Below are 21,580 nucleotides of genomic sequence, written 5' to 3'. Positions count from 1 at the left end.
TAAAATGTGTTTTACAAACATTTTTTTTTGAGGGAGAGAATGTTTAAATACTAATATCAGCTTACGAGGGAAACGGAGGCGGTGCTAGTGGTGCTTCGGAAGTTCGGAGGCTGCAGCAGGAGATGATTCGGGAGAGGTCTGTGCCCCTTTACCGATCAGAGCCACGCTGACACGGAGTTAGGGTTAATCTTTGTTTATACCATGGTTTATACTCGACGCGTCCGCACGAGCGCGAAGGTGCGCGCGGCAAAAATGACAAGTTGGGTGCGCAAAACCGGCAAGACCCCCATTTCGCTTTGCTGTGTGCACGGCTTTTTTTGTAACAGCGCGCCGCATCCGAGGATGAACGACTTCAAGCCGAATCTGCCCGAGCTTGTACGTCTCACACAATCAGAGCGTAAAAATACGGGATATTTTACGGGAAAATACTAAAACGGGAAGACAGCGGGAAAAGAGGTAAAATACGTGAGAAACCCGGAAAAAACGGGAGGGTTGACAAGTGTTATGGTGACTTTGAAGACATAAATAAAATCATATTAATAATATTTAATTAATTAACAGTCATTTTAATAAAACATTAACAATAGAATTTGTAAGTTTGTATTTTAGCTTTGAAATGCAACTAATCCATGAAGTTCCTGCTGATATAGGCTATTTCAAGACCTGGGGCCGTATTCACAAAGAATTTTATTTTACCACTATGAGTAGGCTACTCCTAAATCACACTAAAATATTTTAGTTAGGAGTTTTCTCTTAAAAGTTATTCACCACGCCTTTCAGACCTACTCTTAGTGAGGAAAAATGACAACTCCTAAACTAAGAGTGAGTCTTCGTTGCTATGGATGACGTCAATTCTCATGCACGAGTTTCCTCGCAATGATCACGGTGATTGGTTGTTAGATGACAGGGCCATCATGCGGAACATAACACAGACGCAACAAATCATGGAATTACGACATCTAAATACATGTCTGTGTCCTACACAAAATAATAATAGTAATGTCATCGAAATGCATATATAATGACATGTTTGTGAAGGCCCCAGTGAAGTGTAATTCTAAAAGGCAGAGAGAGAGAGAGAAAAGTGGTGAATTAAATTAAATTAAATTAAGGTAGCCTAATACCGTAATGAAACCGCCACTTGCCTAATAATGAAAAACGACACTTGCCTTAACACTTGCTTGGTTAATTGACATCCTATTAGTATGGAAGCTTGTTTCCTCCACTGAATAAAAATAAATAAAAATAATTGCGACTTTTTATCTCACAATTGCGAGATATGAAGTCAGCATTGTGAGAAATAAAGTCGCAATTGTGAGATAAAAAGTCGCAATTACCTTTTTTATTTTTCATTCTGTGGCGGAAACAAGCGTCCATAGCCTAAATAGACTAGGCCCAGGCCCTACTTCAAGCAAGGAAATGTTGCTCCTATTGAAGTAATGTAGCCTAATGTAAGACGGTGGATTATGAGCTCGCCAAAACGGAAAAGAAAGCCCAACTGGACGCAGGAATAGTTACTGCTGCTGGCACAGTTGGTGCTGAAAAAATAAATAAATAAATAAATAAATAAATAAATAAATAAAAGGGAAATTCGACACTGGGATATCAAGTAAAACTAAGCGTGAGACATGGGAGAGGATTGGTTTGCAGATCAATGCAGCATTCCCGCTTGTGTCGCGGACCCCGGACGACTGCGAGAGGCGGTAGTATGCGCTACAATCCTTTGTGAATAGGTCTTAGTGAGTTAGGAGTCCTCTCGACTTCTTTTAAGCTGTCCCAGACTTAGGTGCTACTTTTAGGGCTAAAATGCTTCGTGAATTACTCTTAGTGAAAAAAATTAGGAGTCCTAAAGTTAGGAGTGACACGCCCATTATTTTTAGGAGTTGCTCCTAAATTCCCCAGTTATGAGCTACTTTTAGCCTTAAAATTCTTTGTGAATACGGCCCCAGATGTCCATTGCGATGGACATTGTACTTAAAAAATATATATTGTGTTCTGCAACTCACCGTTGTCACTTAATATTAGCCTATTAAGCTTATAATAGGTGCAAGTTGATTAGGCTACCATGAACATAAATCTTCATATAACAGTAAAAAGGGGGCTTCCTCCTTCTGTCTAGTTAATTTGCCATGCCTGTCTTTTGTGATGCCTGAAGCTCATCCAGATTAATTTAGGGGTCATATCTTCATTGATTGGTTGTTCAGGGACCAATCAGTGACCAGTCATTACTGATATTATAAAAACATAAAATTGTATTTGTTAAAAAAAAAAAAAAATCATGTGATGTCCATTCCAATAACTGTAGGGTCTTGAAAAGTTTAATATTTGTGTGTGTGTTAAGAGGTGTTTTAATTTTTTATGATTTATTAATAACTGTTCCTTGCACTCACAACCCCCCTGCCGTTCAATCACAAAAACCTCAATCTGGAAAACCCTGACAGAAATATTTAATCCATGTCATGTTGTTGATAACAATGTTTTCTTTCTTTTAAATTTTTATACCAAAATGGTACAAGATTATCTTATTCAAATCAATGTGAAAAACGAGTAAGGTCAAAAGTAACCTTAAGTAGTCAGATTACCTAAAATGTCTAATGTAATTGATTACGTTACTAACTACAATTTGTATTATGTTATTTGGATTGGAATCAGTAACGGACTACATTTTGAAAGTAATTAATTACTCAGCATTTTCTTTTTTTAACAGTGCATTGCTGGGTCTATTGGGTGGTATGTTGCTAGGGTGTTTTCAGGGGTTTGCAGTGTGCTGCTAAAATGTAAACCGAACAGGCAGTACAAGCTAATAGTAATTCGAAAACAAATGAATAAATACACAACAATGCACAATAACCACACATAAAATACATAGCCTGAATAGTCTGGCTGAGTTTATTTCATACATAGACAATAAATTCAATGGAGACCAGTCAAAAAAAATAATAACAGAACTGAGACATAATACCAACCCATGATATATTGCATTCCGCATGGCATTACAAAGAGAACACGTGTTTGAAAGAGCTAACCAATATCTTAGCTTACAGGTTTGTCACGACAATCCAATTCTATGAAATTACAGCCATAAAAACCAAAAACAGGAACTTACAGTAGGGGATATTCACTATTGGATAATTTTACAATACAACAAGAACTTCTACTGTCAGACATTTGTGCTGACAATAATGAGTAATTTACTGTATTGAAAGATATATTGAAAGTGTAGACCATAATCATTAACAGTGCTGTTCAGATCAGTCCATAGTGAAAAATAAGATATAGGACAAGATATATTGTTACAAAATATAATAAAATGAGACCAATATTAGAAGCTAGCAGGATGCTAGGATGATTTACGTACATTCAGATCCACATCTCTGAGCATTTACAGACAAGGTAAACAATTGTGTTTGGGTTTAGTCTTCAACAAGTACCAACATGCTTTTGTCAAGAAATCCAGAAGGACAGCTAATAGAATGTTGGTGACCACACAGTGGTGGACAACATTGTCTTTAATGGGCAAAATAAAAAATAAAAAAATACTGATAGCTTTCTCAAAATATCTTTTTTCTCTGTGGAAATTAAAGAGTCATTCAGGTTTGGCATGACATGAGGGTGAATAATGATAGAATGAAGAAGAATCAAAGATGGTTTCATTATCTTTTTATTTTAATGTGTGTATATATATATATATATATATATATATATATATATATATACACACACACACAATAGTCTTGCTTCTTAGAGGATTCTTGTTTGATCCCATTGATTGATTCTTAATTATGACAAAAAAAATTACATTAGCATTCTGTAAACACTTGACAATTTCAGAAAACCTCAATAGATAAAAAAACTTATTACGACTGTGCACACATATATACATGTACAAAGGATAGAAATAGTTTTGGCAAGATGACTAAGGATCAGTCTGTGCACATATTTCTATTCTACATCAAAGAAATGAAAGAACATTCACTGAATCAGTAGTTGTGCTTTATGTGAGACCATCTTAAAGTCATGCGGGTGTGGAAAGTCATGAGGGTGAGTAAATGATTTTAGTTTTAGTTTTGGGTGAGCTATTCCTTCAATACAAACAACAAAATGAATGCCTTCATTTCAGTTGTAACGTGATCCAAAAACAATAATTTGTAGGAACACTATGTACAGAAAATTTACAAATATAATAAAAAGTGTAACAGTCAAACAAGCTACATGCCATTCATTTTTACAGTACCAATACATTATTTACTTTATGTTCACTTGCTTAAATTGCAGAGGATGTGTTTGTTGTGTAAAAGTTAGCAGCATGTTGGCTCATCCTCTTGTTAAATCTTTGAAAAGAATCACCATTGGCCTGAACAACGCTGTGTGGCTTCACTCCATCAGAAGCACCATTGGCCTGAACAAAGATGTGTGGCTCCCCTCCATCAGAAGCACCATCGGCCTGAACAAAGATGTGTGGCTCCCCTCCATCTGAATATTTCTCAAAATCCGCTGGCCGCCACAATTTGGGGTGAAAACAGCAATAGTAGAGAACTTTTATCATTAAGCCCAAGACATAACAAAGTGGGATGGAGATAACCAGACTAATGGCGTACGATTGGGTCGTCTCTGCATCGCGGTAAAACCACCATGTGGCCAACAGGATGCCAGTGTCTGTGATGATAAATGTGTGGTAGATGCTACTCCTACTCCTGGTGTGTCCTTCAGCCACATTAAACCAGCTAAAGTACCAGATGAGACCTATGGTGGCCCGGTAGAGCCATTCCCCCCCTATGCTGTCCATGAAATCGGTGCCCTGCCTCCAGGCCCATATCACAAAGCAAGCCCACAAAAACAGGAAGTGAGCACCAATGTAGCAGGGCAACACAGAGGCAAAGAGAGCGACCGCAGCTACACGTGGGCCAATCAGAAAGAGGTTCCAGAAGAAGTAGACCACAGAGGACAACCAACCCTGCTTGTCCTTGTCGGGCAGAAATGAACGAAGCGACCGGTGATAGTCCACCACCATCCAGGCTATAGAAGTAGTGGAGGCGACCACACTCACACCTGTGAAACAGAAACATCAGTGTCTTGTTTTTCCATTTACATCAGTGGTTTTCTACTGCTGGGTCATAGACAGAAAGAAAAATACAATGCGAAATAGATTTAATAAAATCTAACTAATATAATAGCAGTGTATTATTATGAACTAGAATCATTAAAAAGTATTTTAATTAATTGAACTAAACCTGAAATAAAATAAAAATATTAGATGGAAAAACTTTAGCTTAAATTAAATTTACAAATGCTGCCTTGGAAACTAGCTGAAATTAAAATAAGTGAAATTAAATTATTAAATGAAGCTAAATAAAAATATATTTAAAGAAACGACAAAAGCACATCAAAATTACCAAAACCTAAACTAAAATGAAAAACTGAAAATATAAAAAAAAAAGGTTTTTTTTTTTAGTACATAAAAAAATAATAGTGAAATAACACTTGGATAGAAAAATAAATAAGTTTATACATTTTTGGAAGATATGGTTTAACCATCAAGTAATCATTTAAAAAAAATAATAATACACAAGTATACTTTAAAAACATATGTAAACAACATTTTAGATATATATATATATATATATATATATATATATGTATAATATATATGTATATTAAGTTTTAAGTTTTGGGGAGGTGCACAAAATAGAAGTTGACAAGTCAAAATGTGCATTCTGACAAGGTCTAATGAAACGTCAGTGTTTCGGTCAATGATTCTGCACTCCAAAACCATTTCAGCCGAAACATTTTTTCTTTGAACTGATAAAAGTTGTCGAAATTTTAGTGCATCACTAATTAAAATGTTTTTCTAAATAATAATAATAAAATAATCTGTCAAACTATTTAATAATAATGTTTTTTTGTTTCAAGAATTTCATACTTTTATTGAGGCTTTTTTCATTGTGATATTAAAGGGATAGTTCACCCAAAAATGAAAATTATGTCAGTATTTACTCACCCTCATGTTGTTCCAACCCCGTAAGACCTTCGTTCATCTTCGGAACATAAATTAAGATATTTCTGATGAAATCAGAGATCTGGATCACTTCTCCATAGGCTTCTAAGGGATTGACACTTGCCGGCCTCGAAAAGTTATTAAAGACATCGTTAAAATAGTCCAATAGTCAGCTTACGTGTGACGTAGCTCAACGGAATCACACTAAGTGAACTGACTAGAGGCCCACAGAAAAGGAAATGAATAGTTGAAATAAACTCGTTATTTTTGTTTGTTTTTGCGCACAAAAAGTATTCTCGTTGTTTGATAAACTTAAGATTGAGCCACTGTAGTCACTTGGACTATTATAACAATGTCTTTAATAACTTTTCGAGGCCGGCAAGTTTCAATCCCTTAGAGGCCTATGGAGGAGTGATCCAGCTCTCAGATTTAATAAAAAATATCTTAATTCGTGTTCCGAAGATGAACGAAGGTCTTACGCGGTTGGAACAACATGAGGGTGAGTAAATACTGACAGAATTTCCATTTTTGGGATAACAATCCCTTTAAGATGAATATCACTGGGACATTTATTTTATTGTATGCATCCCCAAACCTACATAAATAAGGAAGTTCAGTACTGTATTTAATGTCCATTGTAAAATCATAAACCTGTAGGAAGATCAGACTTCTGCATTTCCTCAATGACGAATGTCATTGCTCAAGTTTCTCAAATCAGACTGGATGAAAATGTCAGCTTCAACTTAGAGGAAATTCTTTTTACCACAAACTGACAAGAAATCGAGGATTATTGTAAATTACAGTATTAACTAATAATGCATGAATCTCATGCGAATGATCATCCCTCGAGCTGATTGGATGTCATAAGTTTTATAGTGAAGTGGTTACAAGCATAATTAAAGCAGAAGCGAAATGGTTACCCACATTGTACCATTCTTGCATGGTTGTTGCGTAGCATGATGTACATCATGAGGGTGAGCTGGGGAGCGCTCTCGCAGAACGTCTCAATGAGACGCAGCATGCTGAGGTCATGGGTCAGATAAACTGCAAACTCAGACCCACACCCCCCTCGCCACCACACACAAAAGCCCTGCCAGATAGCTGATATGTGCCTATTGAAGAAAAAGAGAGTATTTGAACTAAACATTATCAAAGTATGGTTAAAATGGAGATTAACAACTTTTTGTACATGACCTTTTTTTTTGGACCATACAGTAGTATTTTGTCTGACAAGGATCCAGCTGTCTATAATAGCTTGGACTTTTATACTTACTTCCAAAACACATTACAAAACTTTGAACATACAGCATCAACTACATCATTCAAATCCACACATTCTGTCACACTGTCTTAAATGAGATGATCTGTCAGTGTGACATAGAGCAACACAAGTATTATGAAATCAGAGAAAATGTCAACGTGACTCTGTGATCACTTGGTTCTGGACGTGCTATGGTAATAGTTGTTTGTTTGTTTGTTTGTTTTTACACTGTCCATTTTAGTATCATGTTTATATCATATGAAGGTCTATGGATAAATACCTATTCAGTTATCATCATGAGTCATAACATTATCATCTAAATACAGGGATTTGCAAACTAGGGTCCGGGGGCTCAAGGAGTGAAAGGTGTCTATGGAAATGTTTACTGAAAAATCAAAAACTGTAAAAAAAAAAAAAAAAAAAAAAAAAAAAAAAAATTAAGATAAATAAATAAGGCTAAAATAAATAAATAAACAGATTGAATTACAAATTTGATATACATGAATAAAAGTATAGAATAAAATAAACATTGGTATTAATAAATGAATACACAGTACAGTAGGCTACTATAGTGAGTAGAAAACATAAGCAGCTAAATATTTTCCAAATAATACTTTACACATGTATCTCATTTATTTTGCAGTGTTTATACATAAAAAATTCTAACCTAGTTACAAAATGATAACCCTGATCTAATACGTCACTGGATTTTGGTAATGCCACAATGCTTTTTTGTTAGCAGATCAAGATCTAAGGGTTTACATTCAAGAATGCAAATCTTGGGTTTTTCATGTTTTGAATAAAAACCGTATTCAAAGGAAAGAAAGTCAACTCACTGACTAGGTTATATAACAAAAGTTACTATACACCTGTTGCATGCCGTAGTTACGAATCAACTGGGGACCATGTTATCTGGGGAAGCGCGCGTGCATGCAGACAGTTTTACCTGGATTTCCGGCAGATGTTAAACGGTGACAGATTCATCATGCCCTATTTCAAGGATCACCGATTAAAAACGAATGTTTCACCAGTTGTATAAATTGCAATTTCAAAGAGGTTTAACATACTTTGGCGTGGTTTCTGAGCTTGACACTTATGTTAACATGGGCATTAGAATTTTCTTCTCAACATTTGTGCATCACATTTTCTTCAGTGTGTCGTCATGACTTCTAATCACAAATAACAACATGTAGATTAAGTTAAGGTAGCTAGGCTACCTAAAAGAAACATAAATTGCAAAGTCATTTACATGTTTTCAACAAGTTGTATTTATTGATCTGCAAATATCATTTTATACTGGATCTATTACTCTGCTGATTATTTTAAGATATCTTGCTTGTACAACCAGCTCTGATGCCTCTGTATCCTTTTCCCTGGACATAAATTAGTTTATACCATGAACTTGTAACATTTTCAACAGATTTATAAAAAAAAACTAATTTTGAATCTTCTTTCAGAACAATTCTGTATGTAATACTGCATCTTCTTAGAATCATAAAATCATTTAAATTAAGTGAATTTTATAAATGCTTATATAGTAATATTGTATTGTATATTATGCTCAGTAGGAGCATGAACTTGAATGTTGTCGTGTATCTAATGTCTTGTATTGGACATGCAGAGAACACTTTGTCTTCTGTGATTAAAGTCCAGTGAAAAACAATGAGTGGCAACCACAAATTGTATGACTAAAATAAGCAGAACTGATTAATTATTACAAATATAGGCCTACATCACTAAACTCTTAATCATTTGCCCCCTCACATGAATACCATGCCCCTCTCTAAAAAAACAATTAGAATAAGAAATGCTTTGTTTACTTTTTTGCTGACCTCTTCAAAAAAATGTCACAATGGCCTATCAGTTTTATAAATAAAATGTAGGCTAATGGGTGTGGGCCTCTTTTTATGTAATATAAATTTGAATTAAGTCAGTTCTCTTCATTTGACTGGCAATATGAATGTCATTAACATATTCTCTTTACTTGTTATTCATCACATCATGTGCTTTCATTGTTGTTGTTTGCTAACCGTTAGGAACAGATAAAAAGGTCTATAAATTACGTGACATTATTGTTACTGGTGTCATTGTTGTTCGGCCATATACTGCCACAGCAAATTGATGCAATTAAAATTAGACAATCAAAAACTTTGCAGGATAACCAATATCCTGATATAGCTGTTCAAGAAAGGAACACTATTATATAAAGAGAAGATGTGAAAATTTCACAATGAAGGGTAATGGTGTGTTAAATTGGTCTTACTATATAAAGGTAATACAACTGTGACATTTATTTACTAATATAACATGATTACATTAGATGAAGAGCAGGTATGAAGGCCAAACTGGCCAATGGGTAAGAAACTTGAATGCATTGCAAAACAAGTAACTGTTCTTCATTAACATGTAACGTATTCTATAGTTTGTTCTTCCTTCCTTAGATTGAATGTTCAGAATGTGGAAGTTGGGACTCTGTGTGGTCAGACCTTCCAGTTATACAGCATATACATGTCCTGCACATTTGCCTATTTTTTTATTTTTTTTATGGTTGCTTTCATACCTGTTAGCTAATGAATACGTTTGTTGAACATTCCCCTAAATAAATGCTGTGAGTAATTCACTGGATCCTATGATAAGCTGTGGCTTATCAATATTCACCACTCATAGAGAGTTCTGTATGCTTTATGCTTTAACTCATTCCTCAGCAACATTAAAATAAATGAATAAATACTTGACACGTCCCTACCACCACAGTATTGCTGCTCAATTTAAATTAAGTCACAAATTGGCATCATATAACAATAATCTGAAAATACACACGCACTGCAAAGACACAATGTAAATCGCATATTTTATATAATCTACTTACAGTTGTCATCAGATACGAATTTCATTTAAACGAATGTAACAAAATAAAGTGGGCGTGGTCTGTGTGTCGCGAAATTAAAACTTCCCTAAAGGCGTTTGAAACATAAAGCGGAGCAGCGACAGAGAAAACAACAGAGCAATGTGGAAAGCTTTGAAAGCTGCTCAGTGAAAAAATCGCTGTAACGAATCTGTCGTCGTTTAACATCTGCTGGAAATCCAGGTAAAACTATCTGCGTGCACGCGCGCGACACAAGTTAACATGAACCCCAGTTGATCCGTGACACCGTTATCAAGGTAGAAACGATTGCACGTCTACTACACTACACAATCGGAATGTGACAGATTTAGCGATAGAAAAATGCACACATTTTACATATTTTACTTAAAATAAATATAAATAAACATAAAAGCGTGTGCAATGTTTTTATTAATAAGTCCTGAATTTATTTTTAGATGTATTTGTTTTTAATTTAAGTTTAATTTAAAAGACTTGAAATAAATTGAAATGTTGAGCTTCTGAAAAAAAAATCTGCCATGTGTAATACGCTCGTGATTGATGTTTCTGCAGTCTCACCTGATGAAGTAGCCCAGATGACACAAATGCAGGACGAGCAACAATTTGACTCTTTTCGCTTCACCGAAGAGAACGGTGTTCCCAGAGGACGCTTGAGACTCAAAGTCCACCAAATGACGATCATACTGAAGCCAAGACCAGCTAAACAGCTGAACTACGACAGATGACATGAGCATGAAGCCCACCAAGACCCCGAACCACATGAAATCTCCATGTTTGTAGAACTCCTTTGCCACCCACAGATCCGAGCCCACGTCAAACAGAAATGTGCACACGCCGATCACAGTAAAAACTAAATCCAACCAGGAATACGTCGTGGAAAAAGTCGCGCTCTCCATGATGGGATGAGCTTCAAAACAGAAGCAGCTGATTTAAGTTCAGCCACAACATGCATTTAGCCGTGAACCGTTAGCATGTGTATGGCTACAGGCAAAACACACAAAAGTTCCGCACTTTAAGAATTTAATTCTCATTATTCACGTAAACGAGAAATCGGCGAACAAATACGTCTCTTCAGAGCCATTTCTACAGCAGCAGATAGACGATGACATTTTTGAACATATGAAAGTCATCCAAACTTGCACTGGCATAACTTAAGTCACGCCCACGTGACGTCACACTGCAACTTACGTTGTGAAAATTTCATTCCAATGGTAAAATCTTCACATACACATAGATAAAATGTTTTTGCACAGAATTTGGTAGGCTACATTTTAAATAAATTAAATGTATTCAATGCTTGGAAATAATAATCTGTCAATTTGAATTCATGACTTTAATTCAGAAATGGCAAATACACATTTTTTGAAAATGCAATAATAATAATAATTATTATTATTATTATTAAATAGAAGTCTGGATGTAGCAATGATTTAAGTAGTTACGTGAAACTAGTTTCAAATGTTTTAATTTAATGTATTTTTGACCACCAGAGAGCATTGTAGAATATGTTTTAATCCAATCAGCTGCTATAAATCATGTTGTCATGACAAAAAATTGTGCTTGCTGCTGCCCTCTGTTGTTTTCTAAGTAAAAATGACCAATTTTCAATCATAAATTTAAAAGTTTGTTAACCACGGAGGTGTTAAACTGCAACACTTAGGTGAATGTAGGAGGAATGAGTTCTGAATCTTCCTTTTTATGATGTAAAAAGAAAAAAACTTTTTAGAAAAAAGTACCTTTTTGTTGGTTGTACACTTAATAGGTCTCATAATTAACAACAAACTGCAACGCTTGGATGAACATGGAATGCCTGTATTTTTCTTGGGTTGATTTTTAGTTTCAGGTAAGAAAAAAATAGATATTTTTAGGTTATTCAGAGAGAGAACTAATAATTGATAGACATTTTATTTTGTAATTGATATATATAGGCTATATATATATATATTTTTTTTATTTTATTTTTTTTCTTCTGCTGAACACAAGAAGATATTTTGAAAAATGTCGGTAACCAGACAGTTGATGTTAGCCACTAGCATTGACTTCCATAGTAGGAAAAAAAAAACCTCTATGGAAGTAAATGGTGCCCCACATCTACTAACATTCGTCAAAATATCTTCTTTTGTGTTCAGCAGAGGAAAGAAACTCATGCAAGTTTGGAACAACTTGAGGGTGAATAAATTATGACAGAATTTTCATTTTCGGGTGAACTATCTCTGAGGTGTAAGGTTAGGGGTAAGTATTTGTTGTAGCATGCATTGTAGGCAATCAGCACTGTGACTGATGACTAATGAAATCTTTAGAATTGGCTGCAGGGCGGAGTTTGCACTGAACTGGTTTAGGGGAAAAACTCCTCCGGACTCGGAGCGGGTTATGTTCAGAGAACAAACAAGTTGCTATGGTTACTTTCATATCCTGAAAGTTGAAGTTATCCATTTACTTATCTGTGAACTTACCCAGGCATGTCGCATAACCACCAATCCAGGGTTCCCCAAAGAACCTGACAGTTCTTAAAATTACCTTTTTCTTAGTGTGAAGAACATTTTAATAAACCATTTGTGCAATGGAAAGGTTCAATGGATGTTAAAGGACCTTAGATGCCAAAATAAAACCTTTTTTTTAAAGACTGTATGACTTTAAGACCTTTATTTTTCAGGTCACCCATGTAAAAAACAAACCCCCCCCCCAAAAAAACCCCAACAAACACAAACATGGGTAGGAGAACATTTTCTGTGAGATCACTAGGTTTATGGCAAGCCAGTTTAACATTTAATCATTTAAACCTACTAGTCTCTATTTTCATGCTACTAGTACTTATTTTTTAGATACTAGTATCTATTCCATTAAGTACTAGTACTTATTCATTAGCGACTAGTGCTTATTCTTTAAGTAGTGCCTTTTCTTTAAATAATACACTTTTATTAGACAGTCTTTTCAGTAAGACCGTGTCTAAAAAATAGGTACTAGTATCTATTGAATAAGTACTAGTATCTAACAAATAGGCACTATCTAATTTATAGGTACTAGTAACTAATGAATAAGTACTAGTAATAATGAACAAGCACTAGTATCTAATAAAAAAGGACTAGTATCTAAAAAATAAGTACTAGTATCTAAAGAATAAGCACTAGTATCTAAAGAAAAGGTAGTACCTAAAGAATAAGCACTAGTCGCTAAAAACTAAGTACTAGTAACATGAAAGTAGAGACTAGTAGGTTTAAATGATTAAATGTTAAAACGGCTTGCCATACTAGATTACACTATTTCGATGGTCCACTATAGACATTCTACTAACTACAATTCACATTGCAACTACATGTCAACTAACTCTCATTAGACTAGGAGAGTGGTACACTGTTCAGTTAGGTGTTAGGGTTCAGGTTAGAATAACTTGACACGTAGTTGCAAGTTACTTACTGTATAGTGACTCAGGGTGTCTACAGATATAAACAAGTTAAATTTAAGACTTTTTAAGACCTTTTTAATGCCACTTTGAATGAAATTTAAGACCAAACCTGTGATGGAAATTCACATTATATTACATACGTATATGTAATATTTAATGTTTAACCTAAGCAATTGAAGTAATTTAATATTAACTACTTGTTTATTGAACTAAAATCAATGTAACATTTGCAATCGTAAGAATATTCAGCAAAATAGCTCCTGTCATGTTACTTAACTATATCATATGATAAAAATAAAAAAATCGACATTTTTAATTTTTACCTCAGTGTGTTTCTTCTTTGAGTTTTTGTGTGCTGTTATGCACATTAGTTTTGATTTCTCACTTTAAAATCTCTCACAGAGACAGGCAGCCCGAGTCTCAACAGCGCTGCAGAAATACATGCAGGGCTCGACATTAAGCCTTTTCATGTACTTGTCCTTTTGACAATTCACTTGTCCGAGTAAAAAAGTTGCTTTGTCCGGATTTTTTTTGTGTTCATTTATTCTGAAGCAATATTATCATCAGTGTTCAATCAGCTTTGATATTTAAATCGGCATATTGTAATATCTGCACCTTTAAAGGGCAAATTTTAAATTCCTAAATTTGATCGGTAAATTGAATTATTTAGAATAATATGACACTATAGGGCTGTTACCCTAGGTAGGGCTGATCAAATTAAATAATTTACACTGAAAAATTACAATTGCATAAAATAATGGTATGAAATCGATTTAAAGCTCCAGTAGGTCACTTTTGTAAACAAATATTTGTTAAAAATGTCATTATGTCCTGCGAGTAGAATATGAGACAGATAATCTGTGGAAAAAATCAAGCTCCTCTGGCTCCTCCCTGTGGTCCTATTGCCATTTGCAGAAATACACCGCTCCCGGTCAGAAACAACCAATCAGAGCCAGGAGGAATGTCTTAGCAGTGTCAATCACGCTCGTGTACGCGCTGATCACCCCTCTCTTGCACAGCGCGAGCGCGTACCGTCGTTCGTGACTCTCCTGTTCGAACTCGTTCATCCAAATGAACGAATCTTTTTTCGAGTCATTCCGTTCATTCAACGAACGAAATGACTCGAAAAAAGATTTGTTCATTTTGATGAACGAGTTCGAACAGGATCACGAACGTGCATCACAGAACAGAGCAAGGCGAGCATTTGTGCTTATAAAACTTAAAGTTTTGTATTTATTTTTGAAATGACCGATCGTTTCGCTAGATAAGACCCTTATTCATCGTCTGGTATCGTTTAAAGCCCTTTGAAGCTGCACTGAAACTGTCATTTGGTCCTTGAAACGTTTGTGTCCTATTGAAGTCCATTATATGGAGAAAAAGCCTGGAATGTTTTCATCAAAAACCTTCATTTCTTTTCGACTGAAGAAAGAAAGACATGGACATCTTGGATGACATGGGGGTGAGTAAATTATCAGCAAAAGTTTTTTAAAAAAGTGAACTAATCCTTTAACTAGTAGCTATTTATAACTTATAGAAAGAGTGCAACGTTATAAAGTTACATGTATTGCAAAATACATAATGATTTGAGGACCAAGTTTGTAGTCAAAGTATGGGCAGGCCATAGTCAATTTAAAGCATATTGTTGTTGTTTCGTCCCTATTAGTGAATGTTCCATAACTGTTTATAATCCGCCCATCATCGGTGGTCTTGCTTACTAGCCTGCGCGTTCACGGCAGCCTCCGCTGTGGGGGAGGAGCTGTGGAGGGAGGGCTGTAGCGCAGCAGAGAGCAAGGGGGTTGGACCTGTAAGTTGTGCTTGTTCAAATTTTCAGGCTAAGTCAACATTTTCTCAAAACTCCCTACTGCAACTTTACATATACAAATAAGACACAAGAATGATACTACTTTTAAAAATATGTTTTAAACGTAACACTAAACCGCCAGTAGGTGGTGGCAGCTAGGCGACCGAGTGAGTCATTGATTCATTCATTCAAACGATTCGTTCAAATGGCTGATTCATTCAAGAATGAGACAGATGTTTATGAATGGGTCATTGAATCTTTGACTCAACCGATTCGTTCAAAATGCTGAATCATTCAGTAATGAAAACAGGTTGAGTGTTCCTGTGAGATGCGCCGTGGTTCTGCTGTGATTTTTGTTTGGAACTATTTTAGCTGCTGAAATAGAACAAAAACAGCCAATATTGCATCTAAAATGTAAGTGACTTAATTTTAACTGTTTATTGAACTGTTGTAGGAAATCAATGTAACATTTTCAATCGTGATGGTATTCAGGAAAAATAATTGAGTTTGCTTAACATATGTTAAACATATAAAACTTCACATTTAGATTTATTATTGGCAGTAGGCTATGTTGTTAAATTAGTGTGTGTGTGTTGCGCTCATTTGTGTAGATTTCTCCTCGAGATCTGCGTGAGCGTCAACAGCGCAACCTTACCGTCAGTAATGCATTTATTATCCACAATCGATCGCAACTTACAATAAATGTAATAAAATCAGAATCATTCTATCGGTTTAGTCATTCCCTAGTTATTTGTGTTTTTGTTCTCATCAGGCTACTTGTCCTGTCGGGCAAGTAAAGATCTCTTTTACTTTTCCCTTCAACAAGCATTAATGTCGAGTCCTGCATTATCATCATCAATCGCTGTTTATGTAATAAAATCAGAATCATTCTCACGATTCGATGCTTCACTGGTTATTTGACGGACATTTTGTCCGTCAGACTGGAGAAATTCAGACTCCGAAGACTTTGGAGAAAGCGGTAATGTGACCAGAAATATTTAAGACCCATAGAATCTGAATTTAAGACATTTTAATACTTTTTAAGGCCTTTTATTAGGAAAACTTTAAGACATTTTAAGGACCCGCGGCCACCCTGTGACTAGAATCTTAGAGGAGCATCACAATAATGTTAACATATATTAAGTAGACAGTCTACTAGTAGTCTGATGAGAGTTAGTTTGACATGTAGTTGCAAAGTTACTCACAGTTATTAGAATGTCTTAAGTGGACAATAAAAATAAACAGTTACCCATCACTATTTAATCAAGAAGATGAGTCTTTGCCCTGCAGAGGGCAGTATGGTTATATTTTAATGCGCAGTGAACTTGTTACACATTATGAGGTCACCTCATGACAAAACACTCCCAGCCCTTATTCATGATTGCAACAGCCTTTATTTGTATTATGCAGCTGGAGGTGTGTTCTTAAAAAACAGAGAAAAACAACTTTAAACCACTGTCTTGTCTGGTAATTCATTTATAGGGCCGTTTTTACCATCTAATCTCTGTTGAACTGAATAGACACGTATCATAGACAGACCGCTTCCAGGGAGCCCTGAAGTCCTAACACAGTAAAATTACTCCAACAAACAAGGTTTGATTTTAAGCACATAAACACGCAAAAGCATTTTCGCAGTTAAATTCATTGACCTTCGCATGTAGCTTTCAGAAACCTTTAAGTGTCTGGCACTGACCCTAATAGAAATAGCAAAGAGCTGCTTTATGAAACAGAAATATCTTTCACATAAGCCCTTCATTAGTCCACTTTAACCGTTGTTTGCTCATAAAACAAAAGCATCATGGAAAAGGTCACCAGTAAAAAGATTTGTGCTGAAAACTGAAAGTGTTAAAGGAACCGTAGTCATCTAAAAATTGGACTCCTGGCAGGGAAGAGAAGGAAAGCTGTAGAAAGAAAAATTAGTAGAGAGAGTAAGAAAGCACAAATTTCGTCCATGATTCACATTATCACACCGCCTGGCTCTTTAAGACAGTCACAATCATTTGAGGCATGATTAGGGTGTCAGTCCTGGTGCAGGGTCAAAGGTCAGAGGTTGCCTTCACCATATCTCATTAACCTCAGAGATGCGCAGCCTTTCAGACCTCTGAGTCATAAGTCTCGAAAAAGCCATGGCAGTATCCACACCACAATCAAGAGTGAGGAGGATTTTAGGCACCAGCGGGGTTTTCATCCAGACCGAATCGGTTCATATTTTTAAAGCAAATCAGCAAAAGTGCTAAAGTTGTGGCCCAGTCCATCAGGTTCAGAACAATAGGGTGAGGGTGCAGTCACATGATGCAGCACTTGTTCTTGAAAATGTGCGGGTGCTTATAGCGCAGTCTCTGTTTGGGCCGATATTTCTCTAGATATGTCAACTGCTTGCTGTTTATTGCACCTCTGCGCTTCCTGTGAAAGGCAAAAAACGTCCATCAGCATGTTAATTTACAATTTCATCACGTTGCAATTAAATTACTTCTTTCAAGAAAGACGTCAGATAAAAACGGCTTGCAAACTCATGTTTCACTCCAGCCCACATTGGACTGAAAATAGCATTGAAAATACAAGGAACAGTACCTGAGGGAGCGGAGCTTAAAAAAGGATCAATTGCGAATCTTTTGCGTATTGAAATCTTTAAGCTTGGCCTTGCTATCAAAAGGCACTCTGGCAAGCCTAGCAACTAAGAACTAGTTTTTATGATCCACTTGTATGTATACAGCAGTTGACGTCAAGAGCTCAAAGTCTGTTGTCCTTGAAAGAAGTCAAGAGAGAGATGTACGTACTGTCTGATGAACTGGATGGCATCTTCATACTTCATCCCACTTTCAATCAGTGCCACAGCCACAAGTACTGGAGCTCTAAAGAAAAAAAACACATTGAGAGAGATGGGACATTGATTACTTTTTTTGTTTTTCAATGTTTACTTTAATACTGCAGAACTTCAAGGACTGAATTCTAAATTTGTATCTTTGTTCTATTGTTTTTATTTGTTATTTGTCAATCACTTGTAATTTGCTAAGTTTTTTTGTGCTTTATTTTATTACTGACATTTCACTTGAATAATTTCTTGAAAACAACAAAACCTGCATTGTTTCACAGGTAGTAGATTTGACTACTGAAATGTTGGTGTCGTAACCACTCTAACACACACACACACACACACACACACACACACACACACACACACACACACACACACACACACACACACACACACACACACACACACACACACACACACACACACACACACACACACAACTTTATTGGCTCATTAGAGCAGCTCAATTGTTACATGAGCTGTTTCTCAGATATAAATGACTGTAACTGTACAGTGCAATGCCACATTAAATGCAGTGGAAAAGAGGCAGTATACGAAGTTAATTCATCATGCATTAATTAATGTTTCACAATACTCGAAGTCAAGATTCAGGCAGAAAAACCAACTTTCAGAAAAGGTGAGTGGTGGAAAACAACGGTTAATGCTGTTGCTAGGTGTTCTGGATGGTTGCTAGGTGTACCTAATGGCCCAAGTCATATGCAAAGACCAGGGGGGGGGGGTTCTTTTTATATCACTCGGGTCCCCTCTTTAATGTCTATGCGATCTTTCCACTCTCTTTATCGCCTGGCAAGCAGAAAATGTTAAATCTGATCTCTTTCAAAAGTAACAGCACACCTCTCCTTAACAAGCGTCAACTGGGGTATCATTCATGCCTGCAGGGACAGCAAAGAAAAGTTTAATACTTAACCCTCAATGCTTCACTTTCAAACATACACTGTACAGTAAAGACAATTAAATCTTACGCCATAAACCCCAGTTCTAAACAGTGTTGCCATCTGAAAATAAACGAGTCAGGCCAAAAAAACATTGGCACTCTTTCAAGATTCGAGGCCGATTCCCTTTGGAAGTGGATGAAGTGCGTCAGAGATGGATTTTTACCGCCCAAACGACGAGAGCAGCGAGGCCAGACTACCTCCTCCGCCTCTTAACATCTCTTGCTGCTTTATACACGTCGTTTTGGGTGTTTTGTTGCACTGTACATGTACCAATAGAGAGCATAAATACATCATCTGTAGGAGATACTTATGAGACAAAATACTGTTCAATATTTATAATTGCAATAGTTTCATGGTAACAACAATATTGCACAACATAATGCACTATGTACCTATAGTACACATATGTACCCATTAAACTTCTATGGTCAAAAATAGGGAGTTCCCATTCATGAACAAAATTCATCCAAAAGGTAACTGGGAGCATCATGTATAGCTAAAAAATCCCAGTCATGTGGGATAGACTGTCTGGCATAAAGGTCATGGACGGAGCACACGTTTGAGGAGGACAGTAATAACAAATGGATAAAAAGCAACTTCCTGTTTTGTCTTCGGCCCTAACCCCAATGCCTCTTAAAACAGAGAGGGACTGCAGCAGAGTCAGTGCACTTTGGGGACTGTTGACTTTGGCGGAGCACTCTGTCCACTTTAAAGCCTCCGAAGAGGTACCTCTCGCTCGCTATATACATAGTATATTTCAGTCCATTGGGGACTATCAACTTCATCTAGAGCAAATAGAGGAGACATGTCTCCTGGGAGACCAGAGGTGCATAATGTTCTATAGGGCACACAGTACACATTCCTTTCCAGATTAAGGTCTAGAACAGGGCACACAAGGTGAGCTCACTTATGGGACTCCAGACGAGAAATGAACCCATTTGCCCCCAGAGTTCCCAGGCCTGAACAGAACCCAGCTAGTCAGGAAGTTAAAGTTTCATGAAGCCTCATTGCAGAAACATACACTTACGGCTCGTCCAAACGCAAAATTAAGCAGGCAGATGAGAGCGAACAGTGCTGAAGTGGTCTTTCGTGACATTTGAATTCCCTGCTTTAATTCGATCTCATGCGTAATAAATACAGTGCAGTGATTGGGTTAAAAGAGTTCATTCTAATGAATAATGTAGAGAAATGCTCAGAAACTGCTGACGTACTTTCTTATTGACCAGCCACAGCAGCCAATCACCAGTGATAAAATTATACTCACTTTTCTTGACAGTGATTCAACCTTGCTTTTTAAACCGGAAGAACGAAATAGCTCAGAATAACAAAAAATGGCTTTTCACTTCATAATAAACATAACGAGTGCTATTGTTGTTTTCAGTAACGTCTAACCTGTACATATATGTAAAAAATGTGTTTTAGGGTTTCATGACCCTTTAAAGATATGTTTAAATCTTTATTCGATTCTCTATCTGTAAGGACATTTACTGACCTTCCTAAACCGGCCACGCAGTGCACAGCCACGCAGCAACCGGGGTCATCTATGAAGCGTCTCTTCAGGAGACTCAACCAGTCCTCCACAACCTTAGTGGGAGGAGGAGCGCCATCATCAAACGGCCAGTCCTAAGGAGAGAAGAACAAGCTATTCCTTAACATGAGCACACAATATGTCTATTCACACTGAAAAACAAGCTTTGACTTTGAAACAATCCATTACTTCGGACTTAACGTGATAAACTATGTTCAAATGTGTTGCATCTAACTGTTGCTTTTAGTCATGTTGCCTCAAGTTGCTGATAATGAATAACATCCACTATATATATATATATATATATATATATATATATAGTACAAACACTTCTAAAGCAAAATATTTTCCAAAAAGAACTTCAAAATTAAAGTTCTGAAACACTTTGTGGTTGTCCAACGGAAGTATTTCGTTCAAAGTTCATGTGATGAACTATACCTGTGGTTACTGCGAGTGGACATCCGTGTGAATTACAAAAACGGTTCAGAAAGGGAAGCCAATTCTGAGAAGAGCTAGTGCAGAATTTGTTTACAGATTCCACCAGTTTTGCATTTAATGCCAATTGCCAATACTTATTATTTTTTTTTAAATGTGACTTAAGTGTCCAAATAATGGTTGGGGCCACTGCATCAGTTTTCTGCTGGCTTTTGCTAAATGTTTCTACACTTGGTTTATTTGTGAAAGGGGGTTATCCAAATGGTGAAGGTGCTGGGGGAGGTTAGACCTGCAACAGTACTGGGTTAGTGAGGATCATTCGGAAATAAACATCCACGGGTGCATATTCCATACAAAGACGTAACTGGCTGCTGAAGTAATTTAGTCACAACTGTTTTTCTGAAACCATAGGAGCTTTGACGCACATCAGTTGTTCAAGGAAAGTTGGTTCAACAATATAGAACTATTGCTAATGATGTCTTCACACAGGTGGAGTAATAAC

General features: G+C 36.3%; 2 protein-coding genes across 3 annotated transcripts in view; both read right to left on the bottom strand.

The window, feature by feature from the left end:
• Positions 1–4,059: 4,059 nt before the first annotated feature.
• Positions 4,060–11,300, bottom strand: xkr8.3 (XK related 8, tandem duplicate 3). Its single transcript, XM_077196472.1, has 3 exons — positions 10,699–11,300; positions 6,920–7,107; positions 4,060–5,049 (listed from the first exon to the last, which is right to left on the bottom strand). Exons 1-3 carry the CDS (start codon positions 11,034–11,036, stop codon positions 4,265–4,267), a joined length of 1,311 nt encoding a protein of 436 aa, XP_077052587.1. The 5' UTR covers positions 11,037–11,300; the 3' UTR covers positions 4,060–4,264.
• Positions 11,301–16,718: 5,418 nt separating this feature from the next.
• ptp4a3a (protein tyrosine phosphatase 4A3a) overlaps positions 16,719–21,580 on the bottom strand; it is a 70,045-nt gene continuing 65,183 nt past the window's right edge. For both annotated transcript variants that reach the window (XM_077196489.1, XM_077196490.1), the window contains exons 4-6: positions 20,608–20,738; positions 18,122–18,196; positions 16,719–17,747 (exon numbers count right to left, since the gene is read on the bottom strand). In XM_077196489.1, coding sequence (XP_077052604.1) covers positions 17,630–17,747; positions 18,122–18,196; positions 20,608–20,738 — 324 coding nt within the window. In that variant the 3' untranslated portion in view covers positions 16,719–17,629. The remainder of the gene's footprint in view (positions 17,748–18,121; positions 18,197–20,607; positions 20,739–21,580) is intronic.

This window comes from Siphateles boraxobius, unplaced genomic scaffold (assembly GCF_051911475.1).
Source record: "Siphateles boraxobius isolate OS27281-9 unplaced genomic scaffold, OSU_SipBor_1 35, whole genome shotgun sequence".
NCBI lineage: Eukaryota > Metazoa > Chordata > Actinopteri > Cypriniformes > Leuciscidae > Siphateles > Siphateles boraxobius.
The sequence above is the reverse complement of the archived record's forward strand: the minus strand, read 5'-3'. Positions and strand labels throughout refer to the sequence as shown.